Raw genomic sequence first — 26,698 nt, forward strand, 5'->3', positions numbered from 1 at the left:
GGAGGGTCGTGTGATCCCCGAAGGGTGATCTCCGGCAGTTCCTCGATAAAAAAAAAAAAAAAATCGTGAATTTCTTAACAACATTTCAATTGGACGATTCAAACTAACAGTGGTGATATTTTCAAACTCAATTCGAGTTTCTGGTTTGACCGACAGGAGTGATCATGACAAAAACATCTAAATCGAGTTTCTGGTTTGACCGACAGGAGTGTCGTGTTGCAAGGAAAGAGAAAGGGAAGCGCCGTGAGAGGAAGAGAGACCTCCCACATTCAATTCGAGTTTCTGGTTTGACCGACAGGAGTGATCATGACAAAAACATCTAAATCGAGTTTCTGCTTTGACCGACAGGAGTGTCGTGTTGCAAGGAAAGAGAAAGGGAAGCGCCGTGAGAGGAAGAGAGACCTCCCACATTCATCATATAAAGAAAAAACTGGCGAGAGACAGTCATCGGGTGCTTTTGATTTTTCTTTATGGAATTTTAACTGGTATTAAAATCAAATTAATAAAGGATATTGACTCATAGATTAAAGGACATAAATGAAGACTCATGTAGCTGAACATGTTAATTTTAAAAGAAAATCTTCTCAATTTGCGGTAGTTATTCTGGGTTTTTTAATATTTACAACTAAAATCCATTTATACTAATCAAGTGGATCACATGTGGGGAGTAATCATCAAAACTAATTTAAGGGGAAGTCCTTAATTTGTACTCAAAAGTACATGTGCACGTGGTATTCGTTTTTCTTTCGTTCTTAATAAAGAAAGAAAGGAGTGATTTGTTCCGTTGATTCTTTTATCCCAAATAATAAATTTTAAATTGTTATTTCTCTCTCGTATGACATCATATGATTCTAGATGCTTGAAAATGAGAATTTTCTTAACTAACAGTCGTGAATTTCCACCCAACCATGGGCAGCGCACTTGGTGTGCATTCTCTCCCTCATCGCCGAGGTTGAGGGTTCGAACCCTCTCACTGCTGAAGTGTCTTAAGCGGGGGACCCTGGTGTTGGGGTCTTAGGCTAGCCTCCCCGGATGTTTACATCTAAATAGTGGCTTGCGGTGAGGCCAGACGGTGCTACTGGGCACCGGAGGGTCATGTGATCCCCGAAGGGTGATCTCCGGCAGTTCCTCGATAAAAAATAAAAATAAAAAGTCGTGAATTTCTTAACAACATTTCAATTGGACGATTCAAACTAACAGTGGTGATATTTTCAAACTCAATTCGAGTTTCTGGTTTGACCGACAGGAGTGATCATGACAAAAACATCTAAATCGAGTTTCTGGTTTGACCGACAGGAGTGTCGTGTTGCAAGGAAAGAGAAAGGGAAGCGCCGTGAGAGGAAGAGAGACCTCCCACATTCATCATATGAGAGGAAAAGACCTCCCACATTCATCATATAAAAAAAACTGGCGAGAGACAGTCATCGGGTGCTTTTGATTTTTCTTTATGGAATTTTAACTGGTATTAAAATCAAATTAATAAAGGATATTGACTCATAGATTAAAGGACATAAATGAAGACTCATGTAGCTGAACATGTTATTTTTAAAAGAAAATCTTTTCAATTTGCAGTAGTTATTATGGGTTTTTTAATATTTACAACTAAAATCCATTTATACTAATCAAGTGGATCACACGTGGGAAGTAATCATCAAAACTAATTTAAGGGGAAGTCCTTAATTTGTACTCAAAAGTACATGTGCACGTGGTATTCGTTTTTCAATTTTTTTTTTTTGGTAAAGTGTAATTATATATTGAGCTTTAACCAACTGGTTTGACCGACAAATCTAAATCGAGTTTCTGCTTTGACCGACAGGAGTGTCGTGTTGCAAGGAAAGAAAGAAAGGAAGCGCCGTGAGAGGAAAGAGATCCGGGTGCTTTTGATTTTTCTTTATGGAATTTTAACTGGTATTAAAATCAAATTAATAAAGGATATTGACTCATAGATTAAAGGACATAAATGAAGACATGTAGCACATGTTATTTTTAAAAGAAAAAACTTGGGTTTTTTAATATTTACAACTCTAATCAAGACAGAAGCATCTAATCGAGTGAAAGGGCGCCGGACACAAAACACCGCAAAGCGGTCAACTCAAGCAAGGGCCGAAACAGGAAGCCCAAAAACAGCGACACAGGGGTGAAACAACAACTAAAAACAGACATACTAATCAAAAGGCCACGCAGGGCCAAGGAGAAACAACTCGCAAAACTAGACTAAGGCGACCTAGGCGGTCGGCATAGGAGAGTTGAAGATAGACGGGTCAAGGCCCCAGTTTCTTTGTAACCTCCTATTCCTCGAGCAATCTTCCACGCTTTTGAACGTTAAGGCTTTATCCTGCATAACTTTAATGAGATGCTTCTTGATAGCCGCAACCACAACCGGATGCTCTCTAAAGAGGATGTCGTTCCTATACTTCCAAATGAGATGGCACAAAGCTCCAAAAGAGAAGCGACCAATGGCGTGATAGAAATCCTTACCTGAGAGGAATCTCATTGCCCACTGAAGATTTTCTGTCCAAGTCCCATTTCTCCATGGGAGGTTACACCTAGCCGCCCAAAAGTAGGCCATACTAGCCGTGATGCAGCAATCAAAGAAGAGGTGGTCAATAGAATCCGGCGTGAGCTTACCAATTCAATCTCTGGCTGATCACTAAGAACCGACTTCCTAATAAAGAAAGAAAGGAGTGATGTGTTTTGTTGACTCTTTGATCGCAAATAATTCACGAAAAACACATCTAATTCGAGTTTTGGTTTGACCGACAGGAGTGTTGTGCTGCAAGGAAAGAGAAAGGGAAGCGCCGTGAGAGGAAGAGACACCTCCCACATTCATCATATAAAGAAAAAGTTGGCAAGAGACAGTCATCGGGTGACGCGCGGACCCCTGGAGTGCCTTAACTTTGGCCAAATTGACACTTAAGTGCCATAACTTACGAAAGGTACACTTAAGTGCCAAAATCGGAGTAAAATGGATCACTTCAGTGCCAATCCAGCCAAAATCCGGCCAAAATATTGACGTGGCACTTTTCCGGTGAACCGAGCCCAAAACGACGCTATTTTTTTGCGACGTGGCCAAAACGGCGTCATTTTGGGCCGACGTGGCAAAAAAAAAAATAATTAATTAAATTAAATTTATTTAAAATATTTCAAAATAATAATTTTAAAATTAAATTTTGTTAAAATATTTTAAATTAATAATTTTAAAATTGAATTCAGTTGAAATATTAAAAAATTAATAATAAAAAAAAAAAGGGGGGGGCGGGCGGCTAAGGGATTAGCCCTTAGCCGCTAGCGCCGCCGCCCGCCGCCGCCGAGAAGGGCGGCGACGGCGGGGGGGGAGGGTCGGCCGGGGTCGCCGAGCCCTAGCCGAGGGCCGGGAACCCCGGCCCGACCGGCGGGCGAGGGCTCGCGAGCCCTCGCACGATCCAGCGAGGGTCGGCGGCCCTCGCCCGGCCGGGCCAAGGGCCGCCGCCCACCAAGGGTCGCCCCAGCGGTCCGCGGCCCTCGCCCGGCCGGGCTAAAGGCCGCCGCCGGCCGAGGGTCGCCCCAGCGGGCGGCGGCCCTCCCTAGATCTGTGGCGAGGGCTCGCGAGCCCTCACCCCCAATCAACCGGGGTCGTCGGGCCCGGCCGGGGCCGGCGACCCCGGCCGACCCTCCCCCGCCGTCGCCGGCCCTTCCCCCGACGGCGGTAGCGGCCGCCGCCTCCCCATCTTTCCTTCTTTTTTTTAAAATTTTTTTAAAATTTTTAATTTTTAAATTTTTAATTATTAATTTTTTAATATTTCAACTAAATTTAATTTTAAAATTATTAATTTTAAATATTTTAACTAAATTTAATTTAATTTAATTTTTTAATTTAATTAATTTTTTTTTTTTTTTACCACGTCAGCCCAAAACGATGCCATTTTGGCTACGTCAGCGTGCAAAACGACGTAGTTTTGGGTGCGCTTCGCCGAAAAACGTCACGTTGACGTTTTGGCCGGACTTTGGCCGGAGTGGTACTCAAGTGATCCGTTTTTCTTCGAATGTGACACTTGAGCGTACCTTTCGTAAGTTATGTCACTTAAGTGTCCCTTTGGCCAAAGTTATGGCACTTGAAGCGTTCTTTTGCCGTCATCGGGTGCTTTTGATTTTTCTTTATGGAATTTTAACTGGTATTAAAATCAAATTAATAAAGGATATTGACTCATAGATTAAAGGACATAAATGAAGACTCATGTAGCTGAACATGTTATTTTTAAGAGAAAATCTTCTCAATTTGCAGTAGTTATTCTGGGTTTTTTAATATTTACAACTAAAATCCATTTATACTAATCAAGTGGATCACACGTGGGAAGTAATCATCAAAACTAATTTAAGGGGAAGTCCTTAATTTGTACTCAAAAGTACATGTGCACGTGGTATTCGTTTTTCTTTCGTTCTTAATAAAGAAAGAAAGGAGTGATGTGTTTTGTTGACTCTTTGATCCAAAATAATTCATGAAAAACACATCTAATTCGAGTTTTGGTTTGACCGTCAGGAGTGTCGTGCTGCAAGGAAAGAGAAAGGGAAGCGCCGTGAGAGGAAGAGACACCTCCCACGTTCATCATATAAAGAAAAAAACTGGCGAGAGACAATCATCGGGTGCTTTTGATTTTTCTTTATGGAATTTTAACTGGTATTAAAATCAAATTAATAAAGGATATTGACTCACAGATTAAAGGACAGAAAAGAAGACTCATGCAGCTGAAGAAAATCTTCCCAATTTACAGTAGTTATTCTGGGTTTTTTTAATATTTACAACTAAAATCTGTTTATACTAATGAAGTGGATCACATGTGGGAAGTAATTATCAAAACTAATTTAAGGGGAAGGCCTTAATTTGTACTCAAAAGTACATGTGGACATGGTATTCATTTTTCTTTGCACTCAAGTGAGTGAAAAAATTATGATGCACAAGTAAGTACCATACAAAAATTATGGCATTTTGCTGTTCTCCTGGCCTATTTATTGGTGATACATCTATAGTTTTTAAGAAGAATGTCATATCTAAGGTGCCGGATAAGTATGAGGTAGAACAACACTATAATATTATGTTTCCTAAGCCCGCAATAGAGTACATTCAGAAAATCTATACTTAAAATAACTTATTTTTGGTATGGACATTTAAAATAAGTTGACTTGATGAAAAAAAAAAGGAAATCACAATGAAATATAAATGCTCTATTTGCAAATATTTTTAAATTAATGTCTCGAGTTTGAATTCGGATAACGATTTGTTAAATTGAATTTGTTGATAAATTTTTTTCAAGTAAATTTCAAATTGGATGATGAAGCCCTTTTTTTTTTTATTTTTTTGGACTCTTTATAGCTATACGAAGAAATAAAATAAAATAAAAGTTTCCTCTTTTATCTGGCGGAGCGGTATCCCTCTGCAGTTTATCAATTCCACGCCATGGGGTCTTCTTTGGCTGCTTCCACGCCATGGGATCTTCTTTGGCTGCAGGTTATCATGGTGTGGCCCAAAGTCAAATTCTTTGGCTGCTTCCACGCCATGGGGTCTTCTTTGGCTGCAGGTTATCATGGTGGGACCCAAAATCAAATATTTGACTTTGTGCACACAATATTCCACGCCATGGTGTCTTCTTTGGCTGATAGAAATAAAGTAAGAAGTCCTCAGCACGTGGAGCCGAAATGTGATGAACCAGGTCAAACTTTTGATCTTGGGCACAAATAAAGCTAAAAAAAAGAGCGGCTGAAACCCTTAAAAAAAAAAAAAAGGAGCTGCACATCATCAAGCTACAGAGGAGCCATCCATGCAATCAAGAAAAGGAGAACACGGAGAAGCACATACGCGAGAAAAAATTAGACGCTGGAGTTCTTGTTTTCGGCATGCATAGAGTGTTTTGTTTTGAGCTTGAACGCGCGGTAATTTTGTGCAGTGAGTTTATGTTCAAGTGAGTTGTTTATTTATAAACACTTTGGATTTAGAATTAAATTTAGGGGTGGAAATTGTAAATTTTGATTCTCCGATTATAGTAGATTATTTGATATTAGCTCTCCCTGTGGACGTAGGTACTGATACTCGGACCAAACCACGTAAATTTCTGGTGTCTTTATTATTTCTTGTTTATTTGTCTAGTGATTTCGTATTGACGTAAATTGCAAGATCCTATCGTTTCCGCGTATTATATTCCAACAAATAAGTTGCAATAGAAAAGAAAACGTTGTATTACAAAAATTAAAGCTCGAGACCTTTGTCCTAATCCATATTATGAAAGATCTTTTCTGAAATATTTGGATGCGCTAAATCGACTTATTTGAATAAAATAAGTTATTATTTGAATTAGCAATAGTTTAATTAAGGACAAGTGTCTTTAGTTTGTTCAACTTTTGTTTATCTTTTTATCGAGCACTTTCTTTATTATAAATATATAACTTCTGATTTAATTCAATTTTTGTATTGGTTAAACAATAAACAATTATAAAATTTAAATCGAAATTGTATCATTGAAAATGATATTTAAGAACCTTCAATATCAGTCAGGAGTGAATTTGAAAATATTTTCTCTAATTTATCCATAGTCCTCAAGTTCAAATCCAAAAGAGAACAAAAATCTAGCAAAAGAGAACAAAATCTAGATGTACTCTTTCATTATCTAGTTTCTTAATGATTATGTAATTTATCAATGATTTTGAAGATTGAACTTAGTTGAGATACTCTTTCTGTGTTCATTTTCTGGAATTTAACATCAACAAATGAATAGAAATTTAAACCACCGGCCGTGGTGGCTTTGCTGGGTAGGCTTCAGTCCTTTGAGAGAATGTCAGGAGTTCGAAGCCCTTATGACGCAAGTAGCAAGGAGGCTGGCAAGGCTATTAGGTGATTGACGCGTGGCGCCGGGCCCCGCTAGCATCACTTGGGGTTTACGTGGCGGCTGTCGGCCAAAGCGGTTCCTCCAGCACCAAAAAAAAAAAAAGAATAAAAATTTAAAATTACAAATAAATAAACTAAAAAATTCGTATTGGGTCATGCGGCAAAACTATTTGACATGCCATATGTGGCAACCATAGAGTAGAAAGTGAAGGATCATTAGCATAGGAGTGAACATTCTTTTAGTTTCGAAGAGATAAAATCTAGATATGCTCTCTTTTATTTATTTTCTGAAATTTAAACTCAATAAATCAGGAGAGAAGATATGATATAAAATACTAATAGTATAGTTTTTATTATGAGAGAAGAGATGTGACTTATTTAATAACGATACATATAATTTTCTAGAAGAATATCATGTCTAAGGGGGAACGTCATTGTGAAGCTAAAAAGATGTGGTAATATTATGTTTCTAGAGCATGCAAAACATAATAGAAAAAGTGATTTTTTTTAAATACATTCAAGAACGCTATATTTAAAATAAATTTGACTTGACAAGGAAAAAAAATATAATAGGAGATAGATGCTCTATATATTAATGATCAATAGAATTTAGGGCAAGAATCCAGTATTTCCTCCAGTGTTATAGGGAAGCAATCTTATTCCTGCATCATCTCTTTTGGCCTATGCACCTCTCAATCATGCCCTGAAGGAGTTTATCAGACTTTCTTCTAACTCCGTAGTATGGAATCTCCTATAGTATTTGTTCATGGTGCACTGTTGAAAAGCAGTGGGTTTATCCGACGATGCGAGCTCCGGCAACGGTCTGAGTTGAATGTCTAGCTTGCTCAAGTTGTGGAAAACTACCATCGACATGTGTGGCTCTCGGTTAGGGTTGGCCAACACCAAGTGCTCCGCACTTTTGTACTCATTGTTGGACATGATCTGGGAAATCAACATTAAATAAATCAAATCTCTATTTCATTATAAAGGACGGAGCGCACCTAACATTAAATAAATCAAATCTCTATTTCATTATACAATGGAAGTTTACCCGAAAGATGTCACCAATGTTCACAACCAGAGCACCTAGGACGGGTGGCACATCCCCGCTCATTGCCGTGCTTCACCTACAATCCCAGATGTCACCAATGTTCCCAGGAAGTTGTTGCCTTTCGAGAATGTTAGGTGCGCTCCGTCCTTACCAGGACGTCATCGGTCAATTCGCACGTGCTGGTTGAAAAATAAAACGACCGGAATTTTCTGGCCGACGAAAATTTAAAGGTGTCAAATTTCATTCATACTTGACGTAATTATCTGGGATCACGTTAGAAAAAAATGCTATGCTGACGCGTGAATTTTTTTTTTTATTTTAATGAAGTTTATAATCTTTAAAATCTATAATATTTTTCTCATTGCCCAAGAAAAACAAAAGATATTTATAGAGATGTGCAACCAAACTAGTTCTATATGAAAATTTGATTGTACTGTTATTTATTTTTGTGATCCCACATTTCCGGACCCTCATTTTCTCTTTAAAGTGACGGTTATTCAATAGACAGTTTTTCCACTTACATACCTTTTCGTGACAACCGCCCATTTGGTAACCACCTTGATGGAAGACGGTTTATAAATGAACCATCGTTCATTCTAACGGGTAACTACAAGGTCTAACTCAAGCTCTCTCATTCGGCATACACCATCGGTACGAGAGTGAATTGGGTTAGTAGTGTGTGCCCAATTTTTCTTTGTATTTTCAGGTTTTTCAGACGAACGAGAACAAAAACAATGGCTGGAGGTTTGTCTATAAACGATCCTGGCTTTTGCATATGAATTATTTTGTCTAACATTTGGTATCATAGTGTGTTTAGTGCCTCTGCCTTGTTTTTCTCAAATTTTTGGTGTATTTTTTGGGCATTTTAGAGATGAACAGTAATTCGAAGTTTTGAGGCCAAGAGAGAAACGCGCAAATTCCAAGCAAATTCCGGCGACCCACCCCTTGATTTCGGACCCATATGATTGTACCACCATAAGGAACATTAGCCATGAGTTTTTCCGGTATACCGGTGTTTGCCGGAGGCTAATCGGGTGGCAGAAGTCACGGTGGTTGAGAATTTGCGTTTTTGGAGTTTTTCGTTAGATTTGAAGGCAATTTCTTGGTCATTTTCGCCGTATCTTGGACCCATGTGGTCGTGCCGGCATGTTCTTCAAAACCCATAATTTATTTTGGTCTTAGATGGGCTGCTGGAGAAGAAACGGGGCTGAAATCACGGCGGAAAACGGCGAAAAACCGACAGAAAGGCTTCTGTTCGTGAGGAAGAAGGCGCGTGGAGCCCACACGCGTGCTGCAGTTGTAGGCACGCGGAATCCACACATCACGCGCTCTCACGCGCGCGGCAACCATTTCACGCGTGGGATCCACGCACACGGCAGTTGCCAGGGGCTTGCAACGCACACGCCTGCGCGTTGAACTGCATGCGTGCAGGGCACGCGCCCGCGCAGATTCTGGTGCGTGCTCGGCACACGCTCGTGCACTGGACGCGTGCGTGCTCGGCACGCGCCTGTTGTCCCCTCTCCCGCGGCTGTTTTTACTTTTTACCCCAAACTTTTCATATTTTTGCAATCTTGCCCTTGGCCGATTTATTTATTTACTGTTCTGCCCTTGATGTATTTATTTATTATGTCATTTCATGCATTTTTATGACTATTTTATGCATGAAATTAAATGTCCAATGATCCATATATTTAATTAATTATAGAGTAGCCACAACATCTTTAATTAATTAAATTATATATTAAGAGCCTCCGGATCATATTAAGAAATGGACATTGCTCGTAATTATATATATTAATATGATGAATTTTATCCCACATGAATTTTCATTATATTGATATGATTAATTAGGATGAAATATCATATTAGTTTCTTAATTTACCCACAGGGATTAAGAAAAGGCATATAATATAGTAGTTTCTTCATGAAGTAATTATGAATCTATTTAAATTAAAAACTTAGCCCGCAGGCAGTTTTTATGTTAAGTGATTCATATTCATTACATGTTTACATTGGTAAAACATGATTTATGTATATTATGCCTTAAATTTTGTGACATAAGCATGATTATTTGATATGCAACTTTGCAACCTGTGAATTTCTTTGAATTTAAGTTTGATGTTCCCATACTGAATGGTGAAATCTATAAAGTTTGGAAGGAGTCAATTCTTCTTCAATTAGCGTGGATGGACATTGACTATGCTATAAGAAAAGACGAACCACCTGCTCCTACTGATTCGAGCACTGCAACTGAGATAGCCCTTTATAACCAATGGGAGCGGTCTAACCGCGTTTGTGCTATGTTTATAAGAGCTAAGATATCTCCTAGTATTCGTGATTCGATTGCTCAGCATAGCAATGCTAAGGATTTATTAGAGGCCATAGATGCGCAGTTCGAGAGTTCTGAGAAGGCGCATGCCATGACCTTAATTATGAAGTTTTCATCAATGAAGCTCACTAGTGTTAAAGGTGTGCGTGAGCACATCATGCAAATGAGGGATATTGCGGCTCAACTTAAGAACCTTGAGGTTGAGATATCTGAATCTTTCCTTGTGTATTATATTCTTAACACTCTCCTACAACAGTATGAACCTTTCAAGATCTCTTACAACACACATAAGAATAAATGGTCAATTAATGAACTCATGACCATGTGTGTTCAAGAGGAGGAAAGACTAATTATGGAATTGGGAGAAAGTGCTTATTTGGCAACACAAGGAAAGAATAAAGGCCATGGCAAGTATAAGGGAAAAGGTAAAATACCTCCCCAAGCTGACATTAAGAAACAATCCAAATGTTTCTTCTGTAAACAAAATGGGCATATTAAGAAGGATTGTATCAGATTTAAGGCCTGGCTTAAGAAGAAAGGTAATCAAATCTCTTGTGTTTGTTATGAATCTAATATGGCTGATGTAAGTCACAACACTTGGTGGATTGATTCTGGATCTACAATCCACATTTCGAATTCCTTGCAGGGTTTTCAAAACCACAGGAAGCCAGTGGAAAGTGAACAAAGCATCTACTCAGGAAACAAGATGCGTTCGCATGTGGAAGCTATTGGGACATGCAGACTAGTTCTCAATAGTGGCTTTGTTTTAAATTTGGAAATGACCTTTTATGTTCCTAGTTTCTCTAGAAACTTAATTTCAGTTTCAAAACTTGTACCTTCGGGTTATTCTTTTAACTTTTCATATTTGACATTCTGTTTATCGTTTAAATTTGAAATTATTGGGAGTGGTACTTTGTCTGATGGTCTTTTTCGAATTAATTTGCAAAACAATGCCTATTATGATGCGATGCATGTTCATGATAACGCTGGTATGAAACGATATGTTGTGAAAGAATATTCCTCTATGTTGTGGCACTGGAGATTGGGACATATCTCCATAGAAAGAATTAAACAATTAGTAAATGATGAAGTATTTAATACTTTAGATTTTACTGATTGTGATATTTGTGTAGACTGCATAAAGGGAAAGCAGACTAACAAGTCAAAGAAATGTGCCAAGAGGAATACAGAAGTATTAGAAATCATACATACGGATATATGTAGTCCAGATATGGACTCTTGTGGTAAAAAATACTTCATCTCTTTCATAGATGATTACTCACGTTATATGTATCTCTACTTGATTCATAATAAATATGAAGCATTAGATGCTTTTAAGGTATTTAAGGTGGAAGTAGAGAAACAATGCGGTAAGCATTAAGATCGTGAGATCAGATAGAGGTGGAGAATTTTATGGTAGATACACTGAAGATGGACAAGCACCTGGTCCATTTGCAAAGTTTCTTTAAGAGCATGGGATAATTGCCCAATATACTATGCCTAGTTCTCTAGACCAAAACGGTGTAGCGGAAAGAAGAAACCAAAATTTATTGGACATGGTGCGAAGTATGCTTAGTAGCTCTAAACTTCCTAAGTCCTTGTGGATTGAAGCACTTAAGACAGCAGTGTACATATTAAACAGAGTTCCAACCAAGGCTCTTCCAAAGACACTTTTTGAGTTATTTAAAGGTTGAAAACCAAGTTTGCAACATGTACGCGTTTGGGGATGCTCGTCTGAAGTGAGAATTTACAATCCACAAGAAAAGAAGTTGAACCCAAGGACCATAAGTGGGTATTTCATTGGATATGCCGAAATGTCTAAGGGATGTAGGTTTTATTGTCCATCTCACACCACTATGATTGTAGAATCAAGAAATGCTAAATTTCTTGAAAATGACTTGATTAGTGGGAGCGATCGATCGAAGGACCTTGATCCTAAGAGAGATCATACAGATACTCAACCTTCCACCTCAAGTTTAAGGTTGGTTGTTACTCATAATGCCCCTTCAGTTCCATCGGCTATTGAACAACCAATCGTTGAAGTTCCACAACCTGCTGATATTGATTTAGTAGACCAGTTGTTCAACAATTACCAGAAACTGTTGAACAACCAGTTAAACAACATGCTTCTCAAGAGAATGTTGATGCAACATTGAGAAGATCTGTTAGAATAAGGAAATCGGCAATTCCTAGTGATTTTATTGTGTATTTACAAGAGTCTGACTACAATATTGGAGCTGCGAATGATCCCGAAACGTTTTCACAAGCCATGGATAGTGATAAATCCAATTTGTGGTACAATGCCATGAAGGAAGAGATGAGTTCTATGGCATCTAATGAAGTCTGGGATTTGGTTCAGTTACCTAATGGTGCGAAGGCCATTGGTTGTAAATGGGTCTTCAAAATTAAGAAGGACTCATTGGGTAACATTGAAAGATATAAAGCTAGACTCGTTGTCAAATGATTCACTCAAAAGGAAGGAATCGATTACACTAAGACATTTTCTCATGTATCTAAGAAAGATTCTCTTTATATTGTTTTGGCATTGGTTGCCCATTTTGATATGGAATTACATCAGATGGATGTGAAAATGGTGTTCCTCAATGGAGAGCTAGAGGAGGAGGTTTATATGAAACAACCTAAAGGATTCATTTCTAGTAAAGGTGAGCATTTGTTGTGCAAACTTAAGAAATCTATATATGGCCTAAAACAAGCATCCCGCCAATGGTACTTAAAGTTCCATGAAGTCATCTCTTCATTCGGTTTTGTAGAGAATGTCATGGATCAATGTATATACTAGAAGGTCAGTGGGAGTAAATTTTGTTTCATTGTGCTGTATGTGGATGATATATTACTTGCAACCAATGATAATGGGTTGCTACATGAGGTGAAACAATTTCTCTCTAAGAGTTTTGATATGAAGGATATGGGTGAGGCGTCTTATGTCATTGGCATTAAGATTCAAAGAGAGAGATCTCGAGGAATTTTAGGACTATCTTAAGAAACCTATATCAATAAGATCTTAGAGAGATTTCGGATGAAAGATTGTTCACCAAGTATAGCACCCATTGTGAAGGGTGACAGGTTCAATTTGAACCAATGCCCGAAGAACGATCTAGAAAGGGAACAAATGTACAACATTCCATATGCTTCTGCTGTTGAAAGCTTGATGTATGCTCAGGTTTGCACTCGACCTGACATCGCTTTTGCTGTGGGAATGTTGGGAAGATATTATAGTAATCCAGATTTAGACCACTGGAGAGCTGCAAGAAAGTTATGAGATACCTTCAAGGTACCAAAGACTACATGCTTATGTATAGATGAACTGACAACTTGGAAGTAGTCGGTTATGTGGATGCGGACTTCGCGGGCTGCGTTGATTCATGAAAATCAACATCTGGATACATTTTTATGTTAGTTGGTAGAGCCGTGTCATGGACAAATGCTAAACAGACTTTGACTGCTACTTCCACTATGGAGGCTGAGTTCATTTCTTGTTTTGAAGCTACCTCACATGACGTATGGTTGAAGAGTTTCATTACTGAACTTAGAATTGTTGATTCTATTTCTAGGCCATTAAGAATGTATTGTGACAATTCAGCTGCGGTTTTTATGACTAAAAATGCCAAAAGTGGCAATCGAAGTAAGCATATCGACATTAAGCATTTAGCCATAAGGGAACGTGTTAAGGAGAATAAAGTGGTCATTGAACACGTTAGCACTGAATTGATGATAGCTGATCCTTTAACTAAAGGCATGCCACCAATGAAGTATAAGGATCATGTGACAAGTATGTGAGTAGGTCCCATAATGTAATTTGTTGTCATTTGGACGATTTCTATTGTATGAAACTCTCATTCAGTTGTAATGTTGATTCTCAATTTTGGTGTACACATTATGTTGTTTATAAGAATAATACTTAACCTTGGTTGTGGAATAAACATAGGGTTTATTCATTAAGATATGTTGTCACATATAAGCTGACATTAAAGGAATAAGATGCATTGTGATACATGGAAGATATTACTCGTTCTTAGAGGACATGTCGCTATGATCCATGTGTTTTGTTTCTTTTCTTTTAAGCATAAAGTTTTCGTGGAATTAGTTGGATAATCCGTATGATGAAAATGATGGGATCATGTCACGCCCTGATCCTCAGGCACGCACACATCCTTCTCACTTGGTCAATTTTATAATGCGATATTCCAGGACTATGTATCGCTGATCCTTTCATTTATTAAGCACATGCGGAAACAATTATAAATCCCCATATAATAAATTAATGGGATAGAAAAGTAGGGCCATATTTTTCATATTGAAATTTATAACCAAACTTTTATACAAAATACAAACCAGAGTACTATACTACTATTCACAACTTTACTCTAACTCTATTCACATCAAAATGGAGTTCTCAAAAGAAGATAGAATCTCAGTCCATCCAAGTCATACTCAAGATCCCTCTCGGTATTATCTTCTTCTTCCAAAAATTCTTCTCCTCAGGTTTCACCTCTGAGTTCTCATTCTCCGATTCCTCCTTCTCAGCTCCTCATCGGGATCCTGAAATGATTTCCCCAAACCGGGATGAGATTACGTCTCAGCGAGTTCTACCCCACTAAGGCCCGATTAGTAAACCATTATACTATAGGCTGCCTAAACACGCACAGGTCAAAGGACTTACCTTGGCCTCAGATCCCACCCGCAAGTCAGTACAATTCATAATAGGCACCCATTTACTCAAAACAAATCGAACCAATCGATTACATGTCACACAAATCATTCCCCACTGTGGAATATTTAAAAGCTAGGCCACGTGCATTCTCCAGGACAATATCCCAAGTCTCTGAGCCACGTGCCTCAAACCTTGGGCCCACGTGCATTCTCTAAGGTGACCTCTTCGCCAAGGTGGTACATCAAGTCACCGAGCCATGTGCCCTTTTAGATGTCATTCTCGAAAACTAGACCCACATGCATTCTCTAAGGCACTTGTTCACCAAAGTGACGCATCAGATCACCGAGCCATGTGTCCTTTTAGATTTATTCCAAAATGTCGGGCCCATGTGCATTCTCTAAGGCACTAGTTCGCCAAAGTGACGCATCAAACCACCGAGCCACGTGCCATTTTTAGATGCCAATACTTAATCACCGAGCCACGTACCATTCTCCAGGTGATTTACTTTCTACTACGATTCCATTATGAGACAACTCCTTTCTCTACAGTTTGCCAATCCACTGTCGATACCCAATTAATTCTCAATCAAATAATCAAATCAATTCAATATGAACATATTCAAAAATTCACAATTTAAATCAATTCCATACAAATTGAAGCTCAATTAAATAAACGGACTACACCACGACGATCGGCATGAAATTTCGGTCGTCGGCCATCTCAATCTTAATTTCCGAAAAATAAATAAATAATTAATTAATTTCGAAATTAATTAATAAATATTAAAAACTCAATTTAGCTCAAAATAAAGCCCGATTAAATAAACGGACTTCACCACAATCATCAGCATAATATTCCGGTCACTGGCCATCCTAGTTGAATTTTCGGAAAATAAATAAATAATTAATTTAATTCCGAAAAATAATATTTAAATACCAAAAATTCCACTTAGGCCCGAATTGTCAAATTGAAGCCCGATAAAGGGTCGGAAAAATCCCAAGCTACCCTCAATAAATAGTAGACCATGTCTACTTGCTAAATACACATTCAATTTGTCTAATTTGCATTACAATTATCTAATAATCACTAATCTATTATAATCTAACCATCTAATTGCATATAATTAAACCTAACCAACCCCTAAGAATAATTAGTAAACTAATTAGGGATTAGTGAGATTACTCACTGGAATTGCGTGCAAATCGAATCAATCCGACAAGGGTGACGCAAGGAACAATACTTCCCAAAGCATGGCTCTGGTTCGGGGCCCGGAAACGACCCAAAGAGAGCCCGAAGGGGCCTAGAAACCCACTCGAAGAGGTGGCTGTCCGGGCTAAAAAAAGACACAAAACAACCACAAACCACTTCCACAAAGGTGGCAAGGCGCGGGGGAAGGCCGATGGAGGTCCGGCGGGGTTGAACGGCAGCCAGAGGTGGCCGGACAAGGGCGGAACAAGGCTGGGCAGAGGCGAATTCGCACGGGGGAGGACTCTTGGGCACGAGGGGCGGGCGGCTGAACGCGCGGCGTCGCGCGGGCAGAGCAGACGGCGGCCCAGCGTGGCTGCAACGGCGACGGCAGCTCCGATCTTCAGGCGAGCTTCTCCGTTTCTGCTGCCTTCGGTTCGACTTCTACTTCGCACAAACAGAAAGGAGAAGAAGAAGGGCGGTGACGGCTGAGGGGCGTGAGGGAGAAGCGAAGGCGGGCGATGAGCGAGTGGCGGAGCACAGGCGGCGACGGTGAGCTTCTCCGATTGTCTTCCCTCGGCGACGGTTGTCTCTATTTCTGCTTCCGTCTTCTTGGTTCTATTCGCTAGTTTGCACGGGCATAGAGAGTGTCGAGAGAGAAGGGGAGAGGAGAGAGAGAGAAGATAAGAGAGAGAATAGATGGGGTTTGACTAGTCAAAGAAATTAAAAACAAAGAGGGAGATAGCTAAGAGGAGAGGGCAATCGGTGGGTGGGGGGCGTCCACACGAAGGGGGAGGGGAGAGGAGAGAGAAGAGAGAGAGAAAAGGGAGAGAGGGAAAATAAATAATAATAATAATATTTTTCTTATTTTTCTTTTCTCTTTCCCTTTCTATTTTCTTTTAGTCTTCAATTTTTCCTCCGATAATTTCTTTCTTGAAATTTCGGATTCGTCAATAAATTGCCAGATGATGAGACGGTCCTAAAAATGAATTGTGACACGCTCAAATATTCGATTCTCGAAACCAATTTAAATTTCATGGTTAGAATCGATCGGACATGATTTTAGCCCAATCCAACTAATTAGGTAGCTTTTAGGGATTTTATTGCAGATACATCCCTTAACGGCTTCACTCAATAGGTTAGTTAACTTGTGAGTGATTAGCTCAGAGAAAAAGGACCATAGGCACGTCAACGAAATGGCCATTTCACTTTATCGAAATGGGGTCGAATTTTAGGATGTCACAGATCAAGTGGGGGAATGTTATTTATTTTTGTGATCCCACATTTCTAGACTCTCATTTTCTCTTTAAAGTGACGGTTATTCAATATACAGTTTTTCCACTTACGTACCTTTTCGTGACAACCGCCCATTTGGTAACCGCCTTAATGGTAGACGGTTTATAAAGGAACGATCGTTCATTCTAACGGATAACTACAAGGTCTAACTCAAACTCTCTCATTCGGCATACACCATTAGTACGAGAGTGAATTGGGTTAGTAGTGTGTGCCCAATTTTTCTTTGTATCTTCAGGTTTTTCATACGAACGAGAGCAAGAACAATGGCTGGAGGTTTGTCTATAAACGATCCTGGCTTCCGCATATGAATTATTTTGTCTAACTTGTACTACCCGAAAAATAGGTCAGGGAATAGGTTCCCAATTTTTGGAACCAATTGTGACCGAATAGGTTTCAAGGAATCAAATTGGATCGCCCTATTTTGGAACCGGTTTTATAAGTTAAAAACCAAAACAACAATCTTTTTACCATAAATTCTAACCTCAGTGCCCCTTCATCTCTTATCTTTCCTCAAAACTCTTCGTTAGTCTTTCCTAGTTTTATTTATTCATTTATTTAAAATTTTGATAGTAAGGATAAAAATTAGTTCTCTTACTTCATGCAATCCAGTCGTATAATTTCTCAATATCATACTTGTCACATTAGGATGTGTCATATCTTCCTTTAGTCATATATATTACATCGTTTCGTGTTGATTACCCCCAGCTAGCTGCTTTGGAGGGGAACAAGTCGACGTTGGAGAAGAATGTGACCCCGTTCTCCATCCCTCTCCAGTAGATCCTCGCCTTTGCCTCCATCGGCTGCTCATCGAAGGCCTTCGCTGCTGTGATCATGTGGTCCATGACCTCCATTGGTACACCGTGGTTGACTACCTGGAAGAAGCCAAGCTCGCGAGCCTTATGCCCCACTTCTTCAACGACGGAGGGCTGCTGGCCGGAGTCGTAGCCGGAGAGGTCGATGATGGGGATTGAACGGATCGAAATGGGCCTGTGGTCCATGACCTCCATTGGCACACCGTGGTTGACTACCTGGCACACCGTGGTTGACTACCTGGAAGAAGCCAAGCTCGCGAGCCTTATGCCCCACTTCTTCAACGACGGAGGGCTGCTGGCCGGAGTCGTAGCCGGAGAGGTCGATGATGGGGATTGAACGGATCGAAATGGGCCTGGGGTGGGCGGGCCTGAGGCTGGAGAGGGTCTTGGGCGGGTGGATGAAGAGGGGAGGGATGGAGGTGAGGCCGGATGCCGAATTCGTGTGTTGGAACGATATAAATAAACTTAATCGGAGATGCTCTTTCTTTGTTCATTTTTTGGAATTTAACATCAACAAAAGACAAGAAATTTAAAATGATAAATGAATAAACTAAAAACTTAGTGGTTGGGTCACGAGGCAAAACTATGCCGTGCGTCTCGCCATATATGGCAACCATAGATTTAAAAAGTGAAGTGTCTTATACTCTTTTAGTTCCGAAAAGAAAAATCTATATATACTCTTTTTTATGTGGAGTTTAGAGATTACACATGGTTAAAAATATGTAACGTGACCAAACTATGTCATGTATCTTGTCATATGACAAAGATGAAAATGCAATTAAGTGTGACTTGACTAGCTTTGGAGTGGACATTTTCTCAATTTCTTGGTTTAAGTGTATATAATAGACTTCAAAGAAATAATTAAACGGTGCTCTGATCAACTACTCTCAGACAAGCTTATCCTATCCAATCCAATCTAAAAAGACTAAATTTCAACTTAGCTTCCTCACCTACTGCATTTTGAAATTATGTGATTATCTCGACATTTTTGTCCGTTTCCTATTATTAAACTTTTGGAAGCTAAAATCCAGTATTTTTTTTTCTGTTTTTTTAAAATTCTATTTAGCATTCGTTGTAGAGCTTTGGCCCAAAATTAGTATCGTTGTAGATAACTTCGGATCATGATGTATATTTCTAGACGGGGGACAGTATACAAATTATCATCTAGTTAGATTCTTCATCACCGGCCCTTATATATATGTACATATGTACATTTATAAAATATATTACACGTTATATTACCTCACATCCCATCCACTAGCTATTTAAACTGAAATAGACTTCTTCGTTGATTTTGTCCTAATGGATTAACTCATACTCATTTATATCTCACATTGTTCTAGTTCAATGTGGAGTATATTTCCAACACGGACTCATAATATTGATATGAGAAATTTCTCCTCATATCTATCATAAACTCCAAAATCACGACAATATCAAAACTCAAAAAGAAGTAAATCTTCGTTATTTTTTTCATGACGGGAAAGGGATCTCGTGGTAAGTTTTCACATTAAGTATGAATCCATTTGTACTTAACATAAAGATAAGTCTTAGATCATCCAATTTCAAATTAAAAATCTGATTATCTCCAAAATGAAATTGATGTACTCCAAGTAAGAGAGTTATAGGACAGACAATTTCGATGAGAAGTGCAGTTAAAATAGGATGAGGAAGTAGTATATGTTCCTGTTACCAGACATACCGACTTATTGTGGAGGAAACGAGATGACTCGTTCTTAAATATAGGCACACAGCGTCCTTGAACTAGGACAATGGCTTGGAATTCTAGCGAATCCAAACCGAACTTACAACTTAATAAGCGATTGCTTCTTATTAAAAATAAGGAAGCATCTTATTCTTGCACCATCTATATTAGCCTAGATGCCTCTTATATCATGTCTTGAAGTGATTTTTCAAAGTTTTCCCATCCAGCACCTCAGTTTGGAATCTCTTCAGGTACTCGCCAAGCTTGAATTGTCGAAAAGCAGCAGGTTTCTCTGGTGACACGAGCTCTGGGATCGGTCCGATCTGGTTTTCGCATTCAAGCGGATAGTAGAAAACCGCTACCGACAGGCGTGGTTCAGGGCCTGGATTGGCCAACACTCGGTGCTCCACACTTTTGTACTCGTCATTGGACATGATCTGGGTGAATCCAAATTTATGTAAATAGAGATCTCTATGTCTTTTTATAGGAGGGAGGTGATTGTTAGGCCACTCAGTTTGCAAGATGCAACGTTTAATTCGACCGGTGCTTTGAAACTTGCGTGAATGGAATATTACCTGGAGAAGGTCGCCGATGTTCACAATGAGAACACCTGGAGAGGGCGTCACATCCAGCCACGCCTCGCCATGCTTCACCTGCAACCCGCCAACCTGGTCTTGCAGGAGCACCGTGATCACCCCCTTGTCGGTGTGGGGCTTCAGGCCAACAGTCAGATCAGGCTGGGGACAGTAAGGATAGTAATGCCCCAACATGTTTCGCTTCTCCACGCACGTCATGTCCTGGAGCTTGCTCGGACTCAATCCTAACCCCTCGCTCAACAGACCCATCAGGAGGACTCCGAGGTGTTGGGTCTGTTGATTCCACTCCATCACCTCATTTCTGCACACCTCCGGTATTTCTTCCTCGTCTGGGAGTACAGGACCCGACCTTATCCGGAGCGAATCCCTGTAATATTTACTTCGTGCACTGAACTAATTTCTTCTTATTCTTCACCTTAATTAAGAAAAAAACGCAAACACTCTTTCTATTTGCTTTTTGCACATTGTTTGTGCTTCTTGTAGATCACCGAGGAACATTTCTTCTCGCTTGTTCAAATTTAATATATTATATAGATTTTTAAAAAGTATGAAAATTATATGAACTCAAGTGTCCTAATTTATATAGTGTAAATGTTTAAGATGTTTATGGTTAAGAAAAAGACCAAATAAATTCGTGCACGTTAATACTCTGTGCCCCGTCATTGTATTGTCACTGATAAATTGGTGCGCATTAGTACTTCGTCCCATTCATTGTATTGTCACTGATAAATTCATATAATTTGCAAATATGTGTGTGTATGAAACTTCTTTTGGGACAATGAAAATTTCGATTATACAAAAGGACAATTTAATATTCACATCAATTCAAGATGATAATTACTGAAAAAGTCATATATATATATATATATATATATTGTACAAAAATCAATTCGGTTCTAAATATTTTAATGGGAAAATGCCACAAAAAACCCCAAACTTTACCAAATATGATAAATTTACCCTAAATTTTTTTGTGACACAAAAAATCCCAAACTTTATCAACTGTAACACATTTACCCCAACTCCATGGTTGAAGGGCATTTTTCGTTTTTTTTTTTTTTTTTTTTAATTTTTTTTTCCTCTTTCTTCTTCTTTCTTCCCTTCGCCGTGGCTAGTGGAGGGAAGCTGGACTCAGGCGAGGACCGCTCTCACTGGCATCGGGCAAGGGTCACCCTCACTTGGGCGGGTGAGGGTGGTCCTCGCTTGGGCCAAATCCGGTGAGTGCCTCTTTGGCATTAGCTCGGGCAGCCCTCGCTTGGGTGAGGCGAGGGTTGCCCTTGCCGAATCTAGTGAGGGATATCCTCGCCCGACCTAAGGATCCTCGCCTGAGTCCGGCTTCTCTCCACCATGCCAGCGGAGGGAAGAAAGGAGAAGAAAGCAGAAAAATAAAGAGAAAAAAAATTTAAAAAGTAAAAAACGAAAATACCTTATAGTTTGGGGTAAATGTGTCATGCATGTATAAATTTGGGACTTTTGTGTCAAAAAAGTTTGGGTTAAATGTGTCACAATTGGTAAAGTTTGGGGTATTTTATCTCACAAAAAAAGTTTGAGGTATATTTGTCACAATGAGTAAAATTTGGAATTTTTGGTGGCTTTTTTGCTATTTCAATTTGATTAATTTAATTTGAAATCTTTTAACCATTTGATAATATAAAATTTTGATAGAACTTCGTTGCCATGGATGTAAGCAATTTTACATGGCATGGCCGACGTAAAAAAAAAATTAAAAAAAAAGAAGTTAAAAAAATACAAAAATTACGAATATTAGTGTCAGGTGTGTCGCATAAAACAAACGATGTCCACTTTAATAATTTCTTGCCAAAATTAGCTTGAATGATTATATTGCAAACTGTCAAAAATGTTTAAAATTGAATTAGCCTCCCATGCAACATATTTAAGACCTTTTTTGGTAATTTTCTTAATTTCGAGTCACTAATGTTCCTGTCTTGTCGACCCAACATAGAAATTGACATTCACATTACCTCCAGCAAGCCACGTTGGAGTGAAGCAAGTCCACGCTGGAGGCGAAGAAGGCGACCCCGGTCTCAGATTCCCTTCGATAGATCCTAGCCTTCACCTCCGCTGGCTGCTCATGGAACGCTTTCACTGCCGCGATCGTTTGACCCAGGACCTCCGTGGGCACGCCATGATTGACTATCTGGAAGAAGCCAAACTCACGAGCAGCACGTGCAACTTCCTCGATGACTGAGGGTCGTCGGTCGGAGTTGGAGCCGGAGAGATCAATGATGGGGATTGAATCGGTCTTGAGCCCAACAACAGGCTTGAGGCTGGATAGAAGGTCGGGCGGGTGGATGAACATGGGAGGGAGGGTGGAGAGGCCCGAGTCAAGGAGGCCTTTGACTCCAAGGTTGGAGTCTTCAAATTGTCGGACCTCTTGGGCTCTGTCGAGGGCTTGTTGTTCATTGGCGTTGGTGACTCCGATCATGGTTCCTGTCATATTCTTCTCGTAAACTTTGCCTTGGTGGGCGTGTGTTTTGTAGGAGGGGGTAAGGGGGTTGATTTTAAGGGGAGAGAGGGGGGACCATTGCATTCAAAAGATTGGGTACGTGATAGAAGTTGTTGCGTGGAAAAAGGTGAGTTGGTTCGCTCATGTCTTGTCTTTAGTTAAGATGCTTGTTAGATGAGGGCTTGATTTAAACTCAACATTAAGACTTTCGAAATTTAAAAATTTAAGTTGTCAATTGATAATCTAATTTGGTATTTAAATAATGTAATAAAAAGCATGGTCCCTCATGACACCTAGTCATAACCTCATTTGGTCAAATATTACATGTCATGATCATGTAATTATTGAGTTTGAAAAAACGGAAAAATACAAGGTGAACCTTATATTATAGTGTAGGCTCCAATTTGACCGCCTACAATTTTATTTTATTTTTTTGTGTTTTCATACTGGCGGGAGTTACTGTTCAAGGGTATCCCTATATTTAGGCCTACTCAAGAGTGCCTCGTGACTATACCCGTACATGAATTATTGAGATTCATCTGAATTGAAAAGGACGGTTCATTGGAACCACCCTAACTAGCAATCTCAGAATTTTGGCGCTCATATAAGAATGGCCCACGCGCAAATTAGGGATGACCCTTAGGCCGAGTAATAATAAATATTTGGATAAGAGAATTTTTTTTCTAGTGTCTTACTACTATGTAAAGTTTTAAAATTTATTTTCATCATGAATTTTTTCATTAAAATGTTCAATTAATGCTGGCTTTATCTAAATTTTAATGATAATTTTTTAGGGTGGGAAATTTTATGTAAACATCATAATCCGTTTGCTACTTTTCAGATACATATATTTAAGTTGGCAAGATTGTCTAGAATGTCATAAATCTATCATATGATAATTAGTTTAGTCTTAAACCTTTCAGTTATTTCAATTTATTTTTATACCTTTTGACGATTTGCTAATTTAGATCTAAAATTTTTAACAAATTGCCAATATAGTCTTTACGAATAATTTTGACCATAAATTGTTGACGTAACAGTTCAATCAATGCTTGCTGCCCTATGTGGCATAATCAATGCTAATATGGACTTTAAAAAAAAAAAACATTTTTCTTTTTTTCTTCACAAGGCCAGCGGGTTGCTGACCCATTGATGGGGGACAAAGTGTGCATTTCCCAACCACAAATAAAACTAGGTTTTTTTGGTGGGGGGGTGTCAATTATACGGAGTTACAAGGGGCGATGGAGAAGACCTTGCTCACCCCTCCTGACTCTGTAACAAGTAGATGTTTAGATAAAAACTCAACACATATTTTCGATAATTTTCCTTTTCTTTTCTAAAGAGTTCTTAGATTCTATCCGAGATCGCTCATTAATATCCTCTATTCTCCATTGAAACTAGCTAGCCAATCGGCACTTTCTACGAGCTTGTCTATATGCATATTTTTTAATAGTGAGGAACGCTAACAATACGGTAATTAATATGGGAGAAGAGATGAGACTTATTTAATAGTGACACATAATTTTCTAGAGGATTATCATACTAGGGTTACCATGAGACGGAAAAGGTGTTATGATGTTATGTATCCGTAAGTGATTAAGACATAACAGAAAAAAGAAAAGCTTTTCTAGAGTGCATTCAAGAAAGTTATATTTGAAATAAGTTGATATGAATAAGAGCACGGAATATAATAGAATATAAATAGTCCATATGTTTTAACGATTCGTAGAACTTAGGGAAGAATCTAGTGTTTCCTTAAGTGCCTCAAGGAAGTATTTTTAGGGCTATGCATCTCTCGATCATGCCCTGAAGTAATTTATCAAATTCTTCCTGTCCAATTCCGTGGTGAAGAATCTCCACATGTACTTGTTGAGGTTGAACTGCCAGAAAGCAGCGGGTTTATTTGAGGACACGAGGTCTGGAAACGGTCTGAACTCATTCTCGCGATTGCTTAGGTTGCAAAAAACTGCTACCGACACACGTGGCTCTTGGTTATGGTTGGCCAACATCCGGTGGTCCATGTTTATATACTCGTCGTTGGACAAGATCTGGGAAAAACCGAAATCACGTGAATGGATCTCTATTTCATTGAAGAATGTAACTTTTGAACTGACTCATGTGCTTTAGAGACACTCCTAGTCCTCAACAGGAGTTTACCTGGAGCATTGCTTGAACAAATTCTTTTTGCTTGCCCAATTCTTTCTTTTCAAATGAATTCTTTCTTTTGTGCCCGTGAGAAACTAAAACAAGTATGTGTAAGGACCCAGGCCCCACTGTGTGATATTGTTCGCTTTGGGTCACACGCCTAGGCGCGGACGAACCGCCATCCCAGCCACGATCTTTTCCCTTACGGTTTTAAAATGCGTCACACATATTAAGGGACCCAAGCCTTATAAAGGCTCCCAAGACTCCCCACTAAGCGATATGGGACAGGAGAGATGCCCTTAGCCTCGCCCGCGTACTGCTGAGGCGATCTTAGTCCGTCCCTTCATACTGTCCCGGGTCTAGGTCGTCATATTCTCCCCCCTTAAGGCACAGCGCCCTCGCTGTGGCCCCACACGCTACGAGAGTCGGCTTTGATACCATTTGTAAGGACCCGGGCCCCACTGTGTGATATTGTCCACTTTCGATCACCCATCCTGGCGCGGACAAACCGTCATCCCAGCCACGGTCTTTTCCCTCACGGTTTTAAAACGTGTCATACATATTAAGGGACCCAAGCCTTATAAAGGCTCCCAAGACTCCCCCACTAAGCGATGTGGGATGGGAGAAATGCCCTTAGCCTCACCCGTATATTGCCGAGGCGATCTTAGTCCGTCCCTCCATACTGTCCCGGGTCTAGGTCGTCACAATATGCATCCCTGATTTTATGCGATCCAGCTGTATAATTTCTCAATATATGATATATCATTTCGTGTCCTTTACTAATTTTCTACAAAAATCTAAACTTGACTCAACCTGATCTCAAATGGTAATCAAGCTTGTCCAAAATTCTAATTTTTATCAAATTCATGAATTAGAATGAAACTAATTGAAGTGGATTCGTTGATTACCTCAAATTAGCCGCTTTGGAGTGGAACAAAGGGTGCATTTGAGAAAAGCTTTCCTAGAGTCCCTTGAGGGTCCAAAACTCCTTGGGCCAAATAGAGAGTGTTAGACAATTTTTTTTCTTAAACTCCATTTCCCAAATATAAGCTTTGAGAAGGCTAAAAGCTTAAGGCATCTTAGGGGGCTACCTTTGGCTTTCTTACCATACTAAGCCTTGGGGTAGTAAAAAAATTCTTCAGAAATTATCCTTGCTAACTTTTTATTTTTCCGATTTTGCTCTCGATAACTATTCATGTCCTTCTTCTTTGTTGAATGGGACGGCTTGCCCTTGGCCGGTCAACTCTTCTTCTTCTTTTTCTTTTTAAATAACAAAAGTCTTTTGCAAATATAATTTCTCCAAATACTATTTTATTCAAAAGTACTTCACAATCGACTTTTGCAATACAATTTACCAAACACAATTTGTATTTTCCCAAAAACTTTCCCTAAAAGCCTTTCCAAACTTACCCCAAGTCGAGGTTAGAGAAGAACATGACCGGGTCTCCATCTCCCTCCAGTAGATCCTCACCTGCGCTTGCGCCAACTGTCGTGGAAGGCCTTCACCGCCGAGATTGATTGGTTTGGGACCTTTGCCGGCACGCCTTGGTTGACCACCCGGAAGAAGCCAAGCCCACAAGTTGCGTG

The 26,698-nt window shown here is 39.5% G+C and overlaps 1 protein-coding gene across 1 annotated transcript; it reads right to left on the reverse strand.

Moving 5' to 3' along the window:
• Positions 1-19,835: 19,835 nt before the first annotated feature.
• LOC104429331 (1-aminocyclopropane-1-carboxylate oxidase homolog 4-like) lies at positions 19,836-22,982 on the reverse strand. Its single transcript, XM_010042204.3, has 3 exons — positions 22,482-22,982; positions 20,479-20,866; positions 19,836-20,340 (listed from the first exon to the last, which is right to left on the reverse strand). The coding sequence occupies exons 1-3, from the start codon at positions 22,955-22,957 to the stop codon at positions 20,092-20,094; spliced, it is 1,113 nt and encodes a 370-aa protein (XP_010040506.3). The 5' UTR covers positions 22,958-22,982; the 3' UTR covers positions 19,836-20,091.
• Between the last annotated feature and the right edge of the window lie 3,716 nt (positions 22,983-26,698).

Source organism: Eucalyptus grandis, chromosome 2 (assembly GCF_016545825.1).
Source record: "Eucalyptus grandis isolate ANBG69807.140 chromosome 2, ASM1654582v1, whole genome shotgun sequence".
Lineage (NCBI taxonomy): Eukaryota > Viridiplantae > Streptophyta > Magnoliopsida > Myrtales > Myrtaceae > Eucalyptus > Eucalyptus grandis.

Excerpts from the sequence above, each read along its gene's own strand:
- LOC104429331 (XM_010042204.3), bottom strand. The coding sequence starts at position 22,957 with ATGACAGGAACCATGATCGGAGTCACCAACGCCAATGAACAACAAGCC. Across the intron at positions 20,867-22,481 it reads TCCAACGTGGCTTGCTGGAG|GGATTCGCTCCGGATAAGGT; the intron begins GTAATGTGAATG and ends TAAATATTACAG. Across the intron at positions 20,341-20,478 it reads ACATCGGCGACCTTCTCCAG|ATCATGTCCAATGACGAGTA; the intron begins GTAATATTCCAT and ends GGATTCACCCAG.